At 51.9% G+C, this 19,452-nt stretch overlaps 2 protein-coding genes across 2 annotated transcripts; one reads left to right on the forward strand and one right to left on the reverse strand.

Annotated features, from left to right (window-relative positions):
• Nucleotides 1–2,750: 2,750 nt before the first annotated feature.
• LOC142598825 (olfactory receptor 14C36-like) lies at nt 2,751–3,710 on the forward strand. Its single transcript, XM_075738249.1, is given in 1 exon segment — nt 2,751–3,710. A coding segment is annotated over 1 exon segment (960 nt).
• Nucleotides 3,711–13,116: 9,406 nt separating this feature from the next.
• On the reverse strand, nt 13,117–13,734 carry LOC142598826 (olfactory receptor 14J1-like). The gene has a single exon (XM_075738250.1). The coding sequence runs from the start codon at nt 13,708–13,710 to the stop codon at nt 13,117–13,119; it is 594 nt and encodes a 197-aa protein (XP_075594365.1). The 5' UTR covers nt 13,711–13,734.
• Between the last annotated feature and the right edge of the window lie 5,718 nt (nt 13,735–19,452).

Raw genomic sequence — 19,452 nt, forward strand, 5'->3', positions numbered from 1 at the left:
TCACGCTGAGTTACATGAAACATCACTCCAAGTGCAGGGCTGTGGTACAACAAGCCACCCAGAAGGAGTCTGGATTAGCCAGACCTTTGTACTTTAATGAACAGCCCATGAGGATGGAGAGATATCAGTAAGGGTAGGAAGATGCTCAAGTGAGAGCAAGGTTGGCAAGCACAGTGGATGTCCAGAGCCTTCAGGGAAACAGGTGCAGGCATAGGACACCATAGAACAACCCGTGGTAGAGATGGTCAAGGAAGCTGACAAAGTGGGAAGCCCCCAACAGAGCTGAGGTCTTTCTCCCATTGGCTGTGCCTGTTGTCTGGGTCACCAAGGCCTACCAGGAGACACCTAACCCTTACAGCACGAGGGCCTCATGGCCTCCTTGTCTCCACTCAAGACCCTGGGAGGTGTCGTACCATCGTCCTGCACTTGGCATTGCACATCCCGATAAAACCCTGCCCCAGGAAGAGCCCTGAGCCCTGTGTGTGGGGCAGGACCTCCCCTCCCAGGGGATGGGGGCCAGGGCTTGGCCCTTTGGCTTGATGAAGCACACCCAGGCTTCCTCAGCATCAGAGCCACCTTGCCATTGCCTTTGCCTCCCTGTCCTCACTGCCTCCACTTTCCTGCTCTAACCAGCCCCAGAGTTGCTTTGTCAGTCATGGCCCTCAGGGGGACCCAGTAATGCTCCAAGCAACTGTGGAGTTTGCATCGGACTGTGACTTCTTGAGAGGTTTCATCAGCCTCCTCTCAGGGTCAGAGCTTCATGGACTCATCCCCAAACCCACCAGAGGGGTCATTAACATGTCGCCTTGGGCTGGTCCTCTGCTGCTGAGCTGCTCCAGGCTCCTGGGATGAAGGGAGCTCCTGGCAAGTGGGCTGTGCTGCAGAGAGACAGCTCTGCCCAGGAGCAGCTCCTCTGCAAAGCGCAGCAGGGCTGAGGGCACTGCCAGGGTATCTCAGGGAGATGAGCAAGGCAGATGAAGAGCTTAAAGGTGGTCAGGATTGGGAGGATGACCGAGAGCTGAAGAGAAATCTTCAGAGCCCTTGACACGGTAAGTCTCTTGGTGCAGGGCAATGCAGCTGTCATTCCTGGAGGTATCTCCTCAAGCTGGCACAGCCCACAGCTCATGGGATCTGTAAGGGGGGGGGGGTCTTCTTAAGTAATTCTGAGCAGCTGTGAAGCCATTGTGTGCAGCTGGAGTTTCCCAGGGCTGTGTACTGAGGCAAGACTCTGCCGCCTGCCAGGGTCAGCACTCAGCCTGCCCGGGGAGCTCCCCAGGGCACTGCAGGGAGAAGCTGTGGGTGGAAGGAGCGACCCCCTGGAAGGGCAGGGCAGGGTCCTTCTGCTCTTGAGAGGGTGCTGTGTGGGTCAGGGCTGCTTAGAACTTCATATCACCCTGGTGTGATATGAAGGGCACAAGGCACTTTTAAAGAAGGTGATCAAGGCAGGGGGTACCTCGGAGTAAATGTTCTTTCAAGGGTCAGTGCTTTCACTTTACAGTTGTGATGGTAGATGGAAATGGTAACCGAGCTGTCAGATTTGCACAAGAGACAGAGACTCCTAAGACTTGCCAGCATGGAGATCCCCCATGGAAGTTTCTTGCTGCCAGGAGGTGTAACACAGATGCAGACAGAGGGTGGGATGGGCTCTGTGAGCAGGGACAGGGAGGAGAGATGTGGACAGAGAAAGAGCTCATGATGAATACAGCTCCAGGTAGCAGAGAGATGGGCAGGGAGTGGGAGGAAACTGCAGACAAGGACTGGGAGAGACTGCATTCAGGCAGCTCTGTTTTGGTCCCTCACTGTATAAATCTGCTGGGTGTTGTCTGCTGAGCAATGAGCTGACTCTCCGTTTAAGACATCCCATCTTCAGGAGACCTGACTCTCTGCTTTCTCTGTCCCACTGGGCTTGTGTGCTGCCCCTCAGAAAGGCACAGCTCTCCTGTAGGATCCGAGGGAGTGCTGAGCCATCCCTCGTGGGTTGCCCATCTCCTTTCAGATTCCTTTGCTTCTAAAAGGGGATCGTGTCTTGCCCTCTCCATCACAACTCCACCTTTATGCTAAAAAGAGAAGAGTTTGCAGATCTGCTCTTTGAAACAGCACCCTCCGGATTTCAGAGTCCTGTTGCTTCTTTTTTTTAAAAAAAAAAAAGAAAAAAGAGTAATTTGTGTGTACAGGTAGCAGAAGCGAAAGCAAAGGGCAGCTGGGAACAAGACTGTTGGACACTGCAGCTCTCCTGACTCTGACATGAACCACAAAGAGCTGACCCTTTTGCCTGTCTTGTCCTAAGACTCCACACTTTCAGTCATAAAAAGAGAGCATTTCTACCCTTAACCTAGTACTCACCAGATGTGATGGTGGAAAGAAAAAACACAGAGAAAAATCATGGTAAAGATATGCTCAGCCTCTCTTCTGCAGCCCACACAAGCTGGAGTGATGAGTGCAGATATTGAACATTCCCATGCAGGGTGAATTACATCTGACATCCCTTGTGACCATCAAAGGTGTCAAGAACCAGCTCCCACGTACTCACAGCAGCAGGGCAGAGCTGAGCCCTTGGCAGCACAGGGGCAGCGGTCCTGCTCCTCAAAGCACACTCAGCCAGCACAAAGCAAAGAAAGGAAAGGCCTTGGAATTGGGGGAGGGGGTGTGATGTCTACGAAAAATGGAGTGGCTTTGCTCAGAGAAGTCTGTCGTAATTCTCCCCTGTCTGTTCCTCCTTAGGACAATGTCCCTTAGTGAAGAACCTGCAAATGACCAACAACAGCAGCTCCATCACTGAGTTCCTCCTCCTGGCATTCGCAGACACACGGGAGCTGCAGCTCTTGCACTTCTGGCTCTTCCTGGGCATCTACCTGGCTGCTCTCCTGGGCAATGGCCTCATCATCACTGCCATAGCCTGCCACCACCACCTCCACACCCCCATGTACTTCTTCCTCCTCAACCTCTCCCTCCTCGACCTGGGCTCCATCTCCACCACTGTCCCTAAAGCCATGGCCAATTCCCTCTGGGACACCAGGGCCATCTCCTACGCAGGATGTGCTGTACAGCTCTTTTTCTTTTACTTTCTGATTTCAGCAGAGTTTTCCATTCTCACAGTCATGGCCTATGACCGCTACGTTGCCATCTGCCAACCCCTGCACTACGGGACCCTGCTGGGCAGCAGAGCTTGTGTCCACATGGCAGCAGCTGCCTGGGGCAGTGGGTTTCTCTATGCTGTGCTGCACACGGCCAATACATTTTCTATACCACTCTGCCATGGCAATGCTATGGACCAGTTCTTCTGTGATGTTCCCCAGATCCTCAAGCTCTCCTGCTCAGACGCCTACCTCAGGGAAGTTGGGCTTCTCATATTAAGCTGTTTTTTAGGTTTTGGCTGTTTTGTTTTCATTGTGCTGTCCTATGTGCAGATCTTCAGGGCCGTGCTGAGGATCCCCTCTGAGCAGGGACGGCACAAAGCCTTTTCCACGTGCCTCCCTCACCTGGCCGTGGTCTCCCTGTTTATCAGCACTGCCATGTTTGCCTACCTGAAGCCCCCCTCCATCTCCTCCCCATCCCTGGACCTGGTGGTGGCAGTTCTGTACTCGGTGGTGCCTCCAGCAGTGAACCCCCTCGTCTATAGCATGAGGAACAAGGAGCTCAAGGGTGCAGTTTGGAAATTGATGACTAGATGGTTTTTAGAAGTAATATAGTTCCCAGCTGCTTCTCCATAGTATTTGTAACATAATTCATAACAAGCTTATGGTATCTTTTATATATTTTGTAGCTGATGTTATTACTGATTTTTTTTTTACTTCCAATAATGTTGTTCACAAAGAATTATCATTATTCATACTAATTCTTATTTATTATAGAATAGAATCATATCATAGAATGGCTTGGATTGAAAGGGACCTCAAACATCTTCTAGTTCCAAACCTCCTGCCATGGCCAGGGACACCCTCCACTAGACCAGGTTGCCCAAAGCCCCATCCAGCCTGGCCTTGAACACTTCCAGGGATGGGGCATCCACAGCTTCTCTGGGCAATGTGTTCCAGTGCCTCACCACCCTCACAGGGAAGATTTTTTTCCCTTATATCTAATCAAATTCTACCCTCTTTTAGTTTAAGGCCATTACACCCTGTCTTGTCACTACATGCCATTGAAACAGCCCCACTCCAGCTTTCTGGTAGGCCCCTTCGGGTACGGGAAAGCTGGTATAAGGTCTCCCCGGAGCCTTCTCTTCTCCAGGCTGAACCACCCCAACTTTCTCAGCCTGTCTTCATGGCAGACATGTTCCAGCCCTCTGATAATTTCGTGGCCCTCCTCTGGCCTCACTTCAACAGGTCCATGTCCTTCTTATGTTGCGGACCCCAGAGCTGGATGCCGTACTGCAGGGGGGTCTCACCAGAGCAGAGTAGAGGGGCAGAATCACCTCCCTCACCCTGCTGGTCACGCTTCTTTTGATGCAGCCCAGGACACGGTTGGCTTTCTGAGCTGCAAGCCTGTGTTGATGGCTTGTGTTGAGCTTCTCATTAATCAACGCCCCCAAGTCCTTCTCCTCGGGAAGGAGGACAATGCTTTCAGTCCATTGTCTACCTCTCTGGTTTGACCAAAGACAATCTAAATGAATTTACACAGCCGCTGTGCATTTAAACATTAAAAAGGACCCTGCAGTGACATTTCTGACTGAGATTTTTCCTACGAGACCTTCTCTGGAGCTGCAGAGGCAGTTCCAGTGTACAGAGTCCCTGCACAGCAGATCTCTGACAGAGCTGGCCTCTGTAACAGCATTTCCACCAGCAAAGGCAATCTCCTCAGGGCACTGCCCAAAGGCTTACGTCTTTTACCAAGGTGTCTCTGGAGAATATGCCCACGGAAGAGACTCTGAAGAAAACTGTTGCTTTGCTTGTTTCTCCATGGGCGCAGTGGGATGAGATCAGGGTCCCAGTGTGCTCTTCCAGGGACTGAGGAATGGCTCAGGTGCTCCTTGTTGGTGGACAGCACCCACACAGATGCTGAATGGACTCCAACTAAGCTGCCTGGGGCTGGACAGCCTGTGACAGGGCTGATGGCAGATGAGTGTTTTTCTGGAAGGAATCAGGAGCTGCCAGGAGAGCACAGGGGATCTGCAGGGACAGCACGTGCCAGGAGGTCAGCAGGGAATGGAGCCCACCGAGCACGAGCCTGTGCAAGGTGAAGTGACCCAGAGATCAAGTGCTAAAGGTGGGTGTGAACCACCAAGGGAGGGTTCTGCAAGCCCAGGGGACACAGCAGGCACAGGGAAAGGAGCCTGGAGAGTGATTTGTTTTACCAGCAATGGACTTCCATCGACTCACTCAGGGACAGAGATCGGGTGATCACTTCTGGTTCCGGCTCTTCTTCTTCTCGTGATGGCCCCGGTTCATCATCATCTCTCACGATGCGAACCGATTTCTTTGTGTATTTCTTTTTGTGTATAGGGGCGACTGATATTGGTATGGGTTGATCTTTTGGCTCGACTGCAGTGCCTGTTGTGGGGGCCCGGGCAGCTGCAGTGCCTGTTGCGGGGGTTTGGGCAGCTGCAGTGCCTGTTGCGGGGGCCTGGGCAGCTGCAGTACCTGTGGGTCCACTCTCTCCCTCTGGGTGGTGCTGTCTACTGTCAAGCAGTGTTTGATAGATTGTGGCCAGGGCCCAGCACAGCGCAGTAAGTTGTGTCTCCTTAGAATCCCCACAAAGGATATTTTCCTTTCAAATATTCTACCATTGTATCAGGGTCTTGCAATTGTTCAGGAGTGAAGCTCCAAACCATTGGGGGTGAAAAGTTCTCTAGATACCCACCCATACTCTCCCACATGCCATGCCAGCCCTGACCATTCAGTCTCGGGGAATATCCCTGGGTAATATTCTTGAAACAATTTTTGCTAACCCTGAACAGGAGTTGGAAAACATTCAGGAGACCTAGCAATAGGAATATACTGGCCTGAACATTCCAAGGGTATTCAAAATTCTCAAAAATTGTTGTAACCAACCAAAAGGGAAAAGGGGAGGTGAAAGAGTGGGAGAATGTATCCCCCCCCCCCGTCTTCCCCATAGATCGGGTGCAGTTATTAATCAAGTCTAAAAAATATTGACTGAGGTACAGGCATGACAGAAATGCTACGTACAAGTACCAGCTCAGATTCATGACTGTCGATGATATCTTATCATAAGTCATTATCACACAAGACAACAACATGAGAACAGGAACCCCTCTCCCAGAGGTGATAAACAGCACCACAGGGATTGCATAGAGTAAACACGGGTTTACAAACCAGAGCCATGTAATCAAACAGAACATCATTATGACCAGTGACTGTTTCAATAACATCATAAGAATTTATGATTTTCTTTAACACACTTGGGTCAGACTTGTCCTTATCACAACCCCTCGGGCCCCACGTTGGGCGCCAAAAAGGACTGACGTGGTTTAGGCCCAGCCGGCAGCTGAGCACCACGCGGCCGCTCACTCACTCCTTCCCCAGCGGGACGGGGAGGAGAACAGGAAAAAACCAACGGCAAAAGCCTCGAGGATTGGGATAAGGGCAGTTTACTGGGACAGCAAGGGAGAGGGAAAAAAACAATCAACAACAGTGCTGATAACAAATATTAACAATGGGTGATAATAGAGAACAATTTACCGAACCAACGACCGACCGACCAGACACTCAGCCCGTCCCGGAACCGTGCCGAAGCTGCGCCGCCCCTCCCCTACCCGACTAGCCCCCTTTTATGGTGAGCATGATGTCACATGGTATGGAATAGCCCCCGGCCAGCTTGGGTCACCTGTCCTGGCTCCTTGTGAAATTAACTCTATCCTTGCCAGAACCAGGACAATGTCCAGGTTCCTCAGGTGGTCTCAGACCTGATCTTCTGTTCCAGTGGGAGGGACTTTGCTCCTCCAGTCCATGCCTTGAGGTCCATCCTCTTGAGAGGTGTGCCAAGAGAGGTTGCCAGCAAAGACTGAGGCAAAAAATGTTGAGCACCTCAGCCTTCTCCTCATCTGTTATTACCAGTTTGCCAGTTGTGTTCATCAGCGGGGTGCACTTTCTTTGACCTTCCTTTTCTGGCTAACATACCTATAGAAGCCCTTCTTATTATTCTTTGTGTCCCATGCCAAGTTCAGCTCTAGCTGCGCCTTGGCCTTCCTGACCCCATCCCTACACAACCGAGCAGCGTCCCTATACTTGTCCCAGGATACCTGTCCCTGCTTCCACTGCCTGTGCCCTTCCTTCTTGCCCTTTAGTTTAACCAGCAAGTCTCAACTTGTTGGTCTCTTGCCTTCCTTTCCTGATTTCTTACACCTGGGGATCGAGCGCTCTTGCTCTCTATGGAAAGTGTCTGTAAAGATCTGCCAGCTCTGTTCTGTTCCCTTGTCCCTGAGGGACGTTTCCCCAGGGATCCTATTGATGAACTCCTTCAGCAGCTGGAAGTTTGCTTTCCTAAAATTCAGGGTCTTGACTTGACCCTTCACCTGTCCCATATCCCTCAGGAGGCAAACTCCACCAGTGCATCATCACTGCAGCCCAGGCTGCCTCCAATCTTGAGGTCTCCGATTAGCTCACTTGCGTTGATGACCAACAGATCCAGTAACACATCCCCTCTGGTAGGGCTATCTATTACCTGCCCTAAGAAGTTATCCTTGATGCACTCCAGGATACTTCTGGATTGCCTACAGTGTGCCATGCTACTTTTTCAGGGTGGTTGAAGTCTCCCAGCAGGATGAGAGCCTGCAAGAATGATGCATCCAATCAGATGTTGGGTAGTCAGGCAGAAGTGACATCACAAGAACGTGTCCATGTCCTGTGCCTACTGCTGTCCTCTCAGATACACCCACAGAAGTGACTTCACATGCATCAACCCCAGCCATGAGCCTGCTGCAAGCAGAGTCTCACCTGCAGAGACAAAAGGAGATCATAATCAACGTCCAAGTGATGATCCTGCTGCTGGCCTATCTGGTATTGAGGCAGACATGATGTCATCATGAACATCCAAGCCAAGTGGCTACTGGCCTTTCAATGTCCTCAGCTAGAAATGACCTCAGAAGACTCAGCTGTGAGTCTTCTCTGGCCCATCACCTGCAGAGACAGATGTGACCTCAGAATCCACACCCAAGTCTTTTCCCTGCTTCTGGCCTGTCGGGTACTCACACAGAAATGACTTCACAGTCACCTTCACAGCCACCTGCCTCTTACTCACCCATGAGATTCTGAGGCACAGGTGAACTAATAGTAACTTCCCCACCCATCCCTCGCCTTGTGGCCTACAACCTCATCAGACACATGTCACCTCACGTTCATCTTCCATCTGGTCAACGGCCTCACAGTCTCTGCATTCACTCTGCCTCCTGAGGGAAAAGCTTAGAGTGAGGGTTAGAGGACAGGTGGAAGGTTAGGGCCTTCGGGGGAGGGTGTTAGAGCTCAGGGGTTGCAGGTTTGTGTTGGCAGTTTGGGTTCAGGCAAACCCAAAACTCTGGTGAGAGTTTCTACTTTGTGCTCAGGGTAGGGCTAAGGGTAAGAGGTCCTCCTTTAGGGTTCGGGATCATGGATGAGGGTTTGTGATTCTGCTTAGAGCTTCCTGTAATCAATTTCAGGACTGGTCAGCTTTGTGGGATAGGGGGTTGGGTTAGGGCTAGAGGTGAGGGCCAGGGTTAAGGCTAGCATTTCAAGAGTAGGGACCTCACAGACAACAATCATGTGCTGTTCCTTTCACATGCATCTCCTTTGACCTCCCCATGCTCCCTTCTCTCTCTGATGAAACTCTCAGGCATCTCGAGCACCTCACACTGCTGCTCCTTCACCAACCAGCTTCCTCCAGCAGAAAGGACATCACAAGCTGCTCTCCAGCAATGTCACCTTTGCCTTCCTCTTCCTCTTGCCCCTAACTTCTCACTTATCTCCTTGGCCTGTCCCTCACAATCTCTGCCCTCCTTCTAGCTCCTGGGAAACATGAGTTAGGCTTAGGAGAGGGGCTGAAGATGGGAGGGACAGGGGCATGGGACAGGATTAAGGACTGGGGTTAGGGTTAAGCTTCAGGCATCTGGTGAGGGTTTCAGCTTTGGCATTGGTGTTCAGAGTAGGGCAAAGGATGAGAGCTCCAGGTTAGGCATTAGGGTGAGGGTACGACAAAGGTTGAGGGTGAGCTGGGCAGTGCCAAGTCGGAGGGGCCAGGGTATGTAGGCACTCTGCGTGCTTCCACCCTCATGGTGACCAGAGGGAAACCTCAGCTGCTGATGACCAAAAGCATCCCCATTGCAATGGGCTGGGGATTAGCGCTGGGCACATGACAGGGCACATCCAAGGGGCTACCGGAGACAGGAGGTCTCTGCCTCCTTTCTTTGTCATCCTGAAATCGCTGCCTCTGATTTTCTGCTCTAATCAGCCCCCAGGGAGCCTTGCTTCAATTTCCTGAAGCAGTTTCATCACCCACAGCCCTCAGCAGCCTCTGAATCTTTACTGGAACAGGGTGAGGCTTCAGAACACCTGCAATATGTTGAAAACATCATCGTATGGGGACACACAGCAGACGTAGTCTTTGAGAAAGGGAAGAAAATAGTCTAAATCCTTCTGATATCTGGTTTCACCATTAAACAAAGTAAGGTCAAAGGACCTGCACAGGAGATCCAATGTTTAGGAATAAAATGGCAAGATGGACACCGTCAGAGCCCAATGGATGTGATCTAAAGAATAGCAGCCGTGTCTCCACTGACTAGCAAAAAGGAAACACAAGCTTTCTTAGATGTTGTGGGTTTCTGGAGAATGCATATCCGAAATTACAGTCTGGTCTAAGCCCTCTCTATCAAGTGACCCAGGAAGAAGAACGATTTTAAAATGGGGCCCTGAACAATGGCAAGCCTTTGAACAAATTAAACAAGAAACAGTTTATGCAGTAGCCCTTGGGCCAGTCCAGGCAGGACCAGATGTCAGAAATGTGCTCTACACCGGAGCCAGAAAGAATGGCCCTACCTGCAGTCTCTGGCAGAAAGCACCAGGAGAGACTCGAGGTCAACCCCTGGGGTTTTGGAGTCAGGGATACAGAGGACCTGAGGCCTGATAAACTCCAAATGAAAAAGAGATATTGTCAGCATCTCACACTTTGGAGGTGGTTGGTCCTGAAGCACATCTCCTCCTGACACCCCATCTGCTGGTGCTGGGCTGGATGTTCAAAGAGAGGGTCCCCTCTACACACCAGGCAACTGCTGCTACGTGGAGTAAGTGGGTTGCACTGATCACACAGTGGGCTCGAAGAGGAATCTCCAGTCACCCAGGAATTCTCAAAGTGATCAGGGATCTTGCCAGAAGGCCAAGATTTCAGAATATCGCCAGAAGAGGTGACGTGTGCTGAAGAGGTCTCACCGTATAATAAACTATCAGAAAATGAGAAGCAATCTGCCCCGTTCACTGATGGGTCCTGTCGCATTGTGGGAAACCATCGGAGTTGGAAGGCTGCTGCATGGAGTCCTACACGACGAATTGCAGAAGTTTCTGAAGGAGAAGGTGAATTGAGCCAGTTTGCAGAGGTGAAAGCCATCTAGCTGGCTTTAGACATTGCTGAACTTCTCGTTCAGCATGTGGCCAATGCTCTACCTCGATACTGGCTCATGGATGGTGGCTAATGCCCTGTGGGGGTGGTTGCAGCAGTAGAAAAGGATCAACTGGCAGCACAGAGGCAAACCCATCTGGGCTGCCCCCTTGTGGCAAGATATTGCTGGCCGGCTAGAGAACCTCATTGGAAAAGTACATCACTTAGATGCCCACGTACCCAAGACTCAGGCCACTGAGGAACATCAGAACAACCAGCAGGTGGATCAGGCTGCCAAGATTGAAGTGGCTCAGGTGGATCTGGGCATAAGGGTGAATTATTATTGTCTTGGTGGGCCCATGACACCACAGGCCATCAAGGAAGAGATGCAACATATCCATGGGCTCATAATTGAGGGGTGGACTTAACCATGGACGCTATTGCACAGGTTGTCCATGAATGTGAAATATGCGCTGCAATCAAGGAAGCCGAATGGTCAAAGCCCCCCTGGTATGGAGGACAATGCCTGAAATATAAATATGAGGAGGCCTGGCAGATTGATTACATCCCACCAGAAACCCACCAAGGCAAGTGCTATGTACTTACCATGGTGGGAGCAAACACTGGATGGCTCTAAATATATCCCATGCTCCATGCCACCGCCCGGAACCCTATCCTGGGCCTTGAAAAGCGAGTCCTGTGGTGACATGGCACCCCAGAAAGGATTAAATAAGACAATGGGACTCATTTTCGGAACAACCTCATAGACCCCTGGGCCAAAGAGCATGGCATTGAGTGGGTGTATCACATCCCCTACCATGCACCAACCTCTGGGAAAACTGAACGATACAATGGGCTCTTAAAGACTACCCTGAGAGCAATGGGTGGTGGGACCCTCAAACACTGGGACACCCATTTAGCAAAGGCCACCTGGTTAGTTAACACTCGGGGATCTGCCAATCGAGCTGGCCCTGCCCAATCAAAATTTCCACGCCCTGCAGAAGGGGATAAAGTTCCTGTAGTGCACATAAAAAATATGCTGGGGAAGGCAGTCTGGGTTATCCCTGCTTCAGGCAAAGGCAGACCTTTTTACCCTTCTTGAAAATTGGGACCACATTTGCCAGCTTCCAGTCCACTGGGACTTTTCCAGACCTGTCACATGGAAACCTGGTACCAAGCGATTGGACCCCTTGTGTGGAATGGCTTTGCTTCACAGCAGAGAAATACTGGGGTGGATGGCAGGTGGCAACTTAAGGATGAATGAGGTTCCCACCAAGAGAGCAATGGCTGCAGTCCCCAAGGCCAGAGAGCAACGGGCCTGGGCTGTGCAGCCCTGGCAGGAGAGGGGGTTGCTGTCCCAGGTGACTCTGCAGCAGCATGGGGCCTGTGGCAGAGGTGAAGCCGATCTCCAAGGAGGACAAGGTGCTGCTGAGAAAGTCCCTAGGGGAGGACAGTCCAGCCACACTGTGGACATCGTGCTGGGGGCTGACTGGCTAGAGAGCAGCGCTGCAGAGAAGGGCCTTGGGGTCCCAGAGGATAACAAGCTGAGCAGGAACCAGCAGTGCACCATCGTGGCAAAGGCCATCAGCCACCTCCCCTGGCCCCGTGGCAGTTCCCACCGCAGGGTGCTGCTGCAGAGCTCTGGGCCCTCACACCAGAGCCGGGCCCCTCTGAAGGACACAGCAGCTCCTGGGGGGCAGAGAGGCAGTTCAGCCTCCCCATCAGCCCAGGGCTGGTGCTGGCCCTGAGCGCATGAGCAAACAGAGGCCACTCAATCTCTGGCTCTCCTGCATTCATATTCTAGGGGATCCCTAATCCCAACAGCCTTTGCCCCTTCTCTGCCCCCACCAGCCCCACTCCCCAGCACAACACAAGAGTCCTGGCCCTGGGGGTCCTCAGGCAGCTCATGCATCTCTCCAGTCTCCCCTCCCTGTGCCCGCTGGTGCCCCACTGACTCCCATGGCACTGTAGAGTCCTTGTTTGTGGATACCTCGATTTAGTGCTTTACTTTGGGGGCACTTCTCCTTTGAGGGTGTTTCACTGTGTGTGTTTCCATTCATTCCCACCCCAGGGCACATGGTGAGTCCCCATCCTCTCCTGACTCCTCCAAATTCATATCCAGACACACTGCTATATGCCATCAGTCCTGTCATGGCATATGACATGAAGCAGCCTGAGGAGTAATGGAGAGCTGATGGACCATCTCCACTGCAACTGGCCACCAAGAAGAGAGCCTTTAAAACCAGAACTTTTGGGCCAATGGAACCCCATGGTACTGTGAGCATAAGTCCAAACACAGGGAGAACACAAGATCACTCTTTAAAAAAACACAATTCATTGGATATATCATTGGCAGAACCTTTGGAGGAAGAGCCCAGCCTTCAGGCACTGCACCCAGGAGATCCTCTGTCATTGAAGAGCTGCTATTAGACATACCACATCTGACACAGTGTTATGCGAGGATCGGACACAACACAATCAAATCTCAAGACAAGCAGTATAAACCAGAAAATTCTCTATGAGTAGGATTATCACAAGGGAAAAGAGCAGACTCCTGGCCTAAGATAAACTCTGGGAAATGTAAAGAGAAGGGGAGACAGGCTATTGTTTGTGAAACAACATCCATTGAGCCAGTTTCCATAGTGAATCCTTGAGCTCCTGGTTCCTCATGCTGTAGATGAGGGGGTTCACTGCTGGAGGTAGCACTGAGTACAGAACTGCCACCACCAGGTCCAGGGATGGGGAGGAGATGGAGGGGGGCTTCAGGTAGGCAAACATGGCAGTGCTGATAAACAGGGAGACCACGGCCAGGTGAGGGAGGCACGTGGAAAAGGCTTTGTGCCGTCCCTGCTCAGAGGGGATCCTCAGCACGGCCCTGAAGATCTGCACATAGGACAGCACAATGAAAACAAAACAACCAAAAACTAAAAAACAACTTAATATAAGAAGCCCAACTTCCCGGAGATAGTCTGAGTCTGAGCAGGAGAGCTTGAGGATCTGAGGAACTTCACAGAAGAACTGGTCCAAAGCATTGCCCTGGCAGAGTGGTATAGAAAACGTATTGGCAGTGTGCAGCACAGCATAGAGAAACCCACTGCCCCAGGCAGCTGCTGCCATGTGGACACAAGCTCTGCTGCCCAGCAGGGTCCCGTAGTGCAGGGGTTGGCAGATGGCAACGTAGCGGTCATAGGCCATGACTGTGAGGAGAGAATACTCTGCTGAGATCAGAAAGAAAAAAGAGTAAGACCTGTGCAGCACATCCTGTGTAGGAGATGGCCCTGGTGTCCCAGAGGAATTGGCCATGGCTTTAGGGCACAGTGGTGGAGATGGAGCCCAGGTCGAGGATGGAGAGGTTGAGGAGGGAAGAAGTACATGGGGGTGTGGAGGTGGTGGTGGCAGGCGATGGCAGTGATGATGAGGCCATTGCCCAGGAGAGCAGCCAGGTAGATGCCCAGGAAGAGCCAGAAGTGCAAGAGCTGCAGCTCCCGTGTGTCTGCGAATGCCAGGAGGAGGAACTCAGTGATGGAGCTGCTGTTGGACATTGGCTCTTTCTTGGCAAGGGGTCTGGTTGAAAAAAGGAAAGGACAAGGAACAGTTAGGACACACTCCTCTGAGCAAAGCCACTCCATTTTTCAGAGAAACAATCCCTATTAGAAATGCATTTCCTTTCTCTGGTTTGTGCTGGCTGAGTGTGTTTTGAGGAGCTGAGGAGTCAGCTGTGCTCAGCTGCAGTGGGTACATGAAGCTGGTTTGTGACACCTCAAATGTTCACAACTAATGTCAGATGTAATCCACCTTTAATGGAAAAGTTAACCTCTGAAGTCATGACTCAGAACAGCGCAGGCGGCAGAAGAGAAGCTTAGCATGTCCTTAGAAGAATGTTGTCTGTGGTTTTTATTTTCCACCATCATATCTGGCGAGTGTTCTTGGGAGGAATAGAAATACCCATTTTATGATGGAAAACAGGAAGAAACTTGAAACAGGACAGGCAAAAGGACTCAGCTCTTTGTAGCTTAGTGCAGAGTCACGAGAGCTGCACTGTCCATTAGACTGTTACTCACCTGCCCTGCCCTTTTGCTTATGATGCATTGACGATGAAAAAATACATAAATCACTGTCTAAAACACACCACAAAACAAGACTGATGATAGCAGATAGCCCTGTTTTAAAGGAGTCCACATCTGCAAACTTTTTTCTTTGCCAGCCCAGAGGTGTGGTTGTGATTGAGAGAGAAGGACACAGCCCCTCTCAGAGAGAAGCAAAGGCCTCTGAGAGGAGAGAACTGACCTCCAAGGGAAAGCTCAGCACTCCCTGGGATCCTACAGCACAGCCGTGCTCTTCTGGGGCAGCTCCCAAGCCCAGCAGCACAGGCAAAGCAGACAGTCCGATGTCCTGAAGATGGGATGTCCTAAAGGCAGAGTCAGCTCCTTGCTCAGCAGACAACGCCCAGCAGACCTCGAGAGGGAGGGACCAAAAGAGAGCAGGCTGAAGGCAGCCTAGCCCAGGGCTTGTCTGCAGTTTCCTCCCACTCCCTGCCCATGTCTCTGCTGCCTGGAGCTGTCCCTGCCAGGAGCTGTTGCTCTGTCCACACCTCTCCTCCCTGTCCCTGCTCACAGAGCCCATCCCACCCTCTGTGTGCTCAGCTCTGCCCTGCAGACCCCTCCTGGCAGCAGGGCACTGCCCAGGGGCACCTCTGTGTTGGCAGGTCTTAAGGAGAAGAGCAGATCAACCCTTTAAGAGACCACAAAGGTGATGTGAATGCTTTCTCTGGGCTGAGGTGGGTTTATTAGGTCCCTTGAAAAACCTTTTCCTCACTCACTCTGATGCTGTAGGAGTCTCTGTCTCCTCTGCAAAAGTAAAAGCTCCATTACCATTTCCATCTACCATCACAGCTGGAATGTGGAAGCACTGACTCTGGGAAGCACCTTGCTTTCCATGTAGCCGTTGCCTTGATGTGCTTCTTGAAAAGTGCCCTGTGAAATGTCCCAGGGGTGATCTGGAGCTGTGAGAAGCCTGGACACACTCAGCACCCTCTCAAGAGCAGAAGGACCCTGCCCTGCCCTTCCAGGGGGTCGCTCCTCCCACCCACAGCTTCTCCCTGCAGTGCCCTGGGGAGCTCCCCGGGCAGGCTGAGTGCTGACCCTGGCAGGCGGCAGAGTCCCTGCCCCGGCACACAGCCCCTGGGCTGCAGGGACCCTGCTCTGAAGGACACAACTGGGCACCCCTGGCTGCACACCTGCATTCACAGCCAGTCAAACTTGCCTCTGCACAGGGAGTCCACCTGGCAGATCCCATCAGCTGTGGGCTCTGCCAGCTTGAGGAGATGCCTCCAGGAACCCCATTGGCATTGCCCTGCACCCAGAGACTCACCGTGTCAAGGGCTCTGAAGATTTCTCCTTCCGTGAGCTCTCAGCCATCCTCCCATTTCCAACTGCCTTTCAGCTCTCTCTGCCTCGCTGTTCTCCCCTCGGTGCCTGCAGGCAGAGCCCTCAGCCCTGCTGGGCTCTGCAGAGGAGCTGCTCCTGGGCAGAGATGTCTCTCTGCAGCACAGCCCACTTGCCAGGAGCTCCCTCCGTCCCAGGAGAGCAGCAGCAGAGGAGCAGCCCAAGGCGGCATGTTAATGACCCCTCTGGTGGGTTTGGGGATGAGTCCATGAAGCTCAGACCCTGAGAGGAAGCTGATGAAACCTCTCAAGAAGTCACAGTCCGATGCAACCTCCACAGTTTCTTGGAGCATTACTGGGTCCCCCTGAGGGCCATGACTGACAAAGCAACTCTGGGGCTGGTTAGAGCAGGAAAGTGGAGGCAGTGATGACAGGGAGGCAAAGGCAATGGCAAGGTGGCTCTGATGATGAGTAACCTGGATGTGTTTCATCAATTTAAAGGGCCAAGCTGTGACCCCCAGCCCCTGGGAGGGGAGATCCTGTCCCTCACACGTGTCTCAGGGCTCTTCCTGGGCCACTGTGATGTGGGGATGCCTAGAGCAGGACTACCACACAATCTTTCTCAGGCTCACAGGTTGTGACAAGGGGGCGATGAAGTCCTGGTGCTCTAATGAGAAGATGTCTCCTCACAGGCATCACCTGCAGAGAGAACAGCCACAGCCCAGCAGACCAAGACCTTGGCTGTGTTGGGGGCTTTCAGCCTTGCCACTGCCCCCAGATGCCTCCACCACAGGATGTCCTACGGTATCCCACACCTGCACCTCTTTCTTTACAGGAAAAGGGAAATCTTGGATGCCCCCAGCTGCACTTGGTGCCATCTTTTCTTTCTCATGATGTTTCCCAGTTTTCAGAAAAGCTCCACCATCTCAGAAACCACCTTTCAAGCAGTCTCAGGCTACTCCTAGACTGCCCTCAGCCTCTCCACCACTGGGCAAAGGGGCCAAAGAAGCCCAGGTCTCCCAGCCCCTCCACACAGCCCATCTGCTTCAGGCCCCAAACTCCACCTGGCCACATCTCCTCTGGCCACTCTCCAGCTCCTCCCAGCTCCAGCAAAAGAGGGAGCCGAGAACTGGGACAAAGCCATGCGTGGGGGTCCCTACCAGTGCGGTGTCAAGGGCCATAAGAACTCCCCTGCTCTGGGTGACCATGCTCATCCTAACGCAGCCCCGTATGCAACTGGCCTTCTTCACAGGGAGCAGAAACCCCTGGCTCCTATGGTGTCCCTCGCAGCTGCCAGGCCCTTCTCCTCAGAGTCACTCCTCAGCACAGCAGGTCCCAGCTGGCCCTGATGGACAGCTTGGTTCTTCTCCCTGAGGCCAGACTGGCCATTTCTCCTTGTCAACTTCACGACTTCTCTTTTGGCCAAATGGATGGTGACCTGTGGATAAGTTCACACTGGAGGTACATCAGCTGAGGTGATGGTTGCCTTTGGAAAAGCCCGTGCCAGAACATGTATACACCAGTGACGGCACACCTAATAATCCAATAATCCCCTTTGATCTTTAATGGCTTGAGTGATAACAGCCCTATTTTGCAGTTGGAGTAGATTGTCCCTTCCAACTTGAACTGCTCCTGTTCTGTTCTGTTCTGTTCTATTCTATTCTATTCTATTCTATTCTATTCTATTCTATTCTATAATATTCTGGTCTAGTCCAGTCTAGTCTGGTCTATCTTATTCTATTCTATTATGCTGTTTCCTGCCTGTTTCAAATCTTTCACTTTTTCATAATCTTCTGAGATTCTTTCTGTTATATGCACTCTGTATGCACCCTCTCACCAGACAGAACAGGAATGACAATAAAAATTCTCCACCAGCTCTACCTGCCAAGGAACTAACTGTGACCGTAACATGGAATTTACCCCTCTCTGTTGTGCATCACTGGAGTACAAAAACTTACCTGGGACAGATGGGATCACTTCTCTCCACAGCACTTACAGCTATGCTCATCTGTTGTTTAACTCTAAACTGGTGTTGGGGGTTTTTTGTTGGTTTTGTTTGTTTGTTTGTTTGTTTTCTTTTTCTTCATAAAAGAGATTTTGATCAACTTTCTGAATATCTCCTTCTGTTACAATCATCATAGAATGGCTTGGGTTGGAAGGGACCTCAAAGATCATCTAGTTCCAGCCCCTCTGCCATAGGCAGGGACACCTTCCAGTAGACCAGGCTGCCCAAAACTCCATCCAACCTGGCCTTCATACCACCCAGGGACGGGGCATCCACAGCTTCTCTGGGCAACCTGTTCCAGTGCCTCACCACCCTCATAATGAAGAATTTCTTCCAAACATCTAGTGTCCATCCTCCCTCTTGTAGTTTAAACCCAATTCCCCTTTGTCCTGTCACGACACTCCCTGATAAACAGTCCCTCTCCAGCTTTCCTGTAGGCCCCCTTCAGGTACTGGAAGACCTAGAAAGAATTAGGTCTCCCAGGAACCTTCTCTTCTCCATGCTAAACAACCCCAACTGTCTCAGTATGTCTTCATGGGAGAGGTGCTCCAGCCCTCTGATCATCTTCCTGGCCTCCTCTGGACTCACACCAACAGCTCCATGTCTTTCTTGTACTGGGGACCCCAGAGCTGGACGCAGTACTGCAGGTGGGGTCTCATGAGAGCAGAGCAGAGTGGCAGAGTCCCCTCCCTCGACCTGCTGGTCACGCTGCTTTTGATGCAGCCCAGGACACGGCTGGCTTTCAGGGCTGCAGGCGCTCATTGCCGGCTCATGTTGAGCTTTTCATCAATCAACACCCCCAAGTCCTTCTCCTCAGGGCTGCTCTCAATCCATTCTGCACCCAGCCTGTAGTTGTGCTTGGGATTGCCCCGACCCATGTGCAGGACCTTGCACTTGGCCTTGTGGAAGTTCATGCAGTTCACACGGTTCCACCTCTCAAGCCTGTCACGGTCCCTCTGGATGGCATCCCTTCCCTCCACCGTATCAACCACACCACACAGCTTGGTGTCGTCGGCAAACTTGCTGAGGGTGCACTCGACCCCACTGTCCATGTCACCGACAAAGATGTTAAACAGTTCCTGTCCAAATACCAACCCCTGAGGAACACCACTCGTCACCGTTCTCCACTTGGACATTGAGCTGTTGACCACAAGTCTTTGAGTGCGGCCATCCAGCCAATTCCTTATCCACCACGTGGTCCCTCCATCAAATCCATGTCTCTCCAGTTTAGAGACAAGGATGTCATGCGGGACAGTGTCAAATGCTTTGCACAAGTCCAGGTAGGTGACGTCAGTCACTCTTCCCTTACCCACCAACGCTGTCACCCCATTGTAGAAGGCCACCAAATTTGTCAGGCAGGATTTGCCCTTAGTGAAGCCATGGTGGCTGTCACCAATCACCTCCTTGTGTTCCATGTGCCTGAGCACAGTTCCCAGGAGGATCCGCTCCATGATCTTGCCAGGCACAGAGGTGAGAAGTCCTCCCAGTGACACTCCAGTGCTGCCAGTGAGGGTCAGAGTGCTACCCCAGTTCTCCCAGTGCTGCCCCA

The sequence above is a fragment of the Balearica regulorum genome, chromosome 31, assembly GCF_011004875.1.
Source record: "Balearica regulorum gibbericeps isolate bBalReg1 chromosome 31, bBalReg1.pri, whole genome shotgun sequence".
In the NCBI taxonomy this organism is placed as follows: Eukaryota; Metazoa; Chordata; class Aves; order Gruiformes; family Gruidae; genus Balearica; species Balearica regulorum.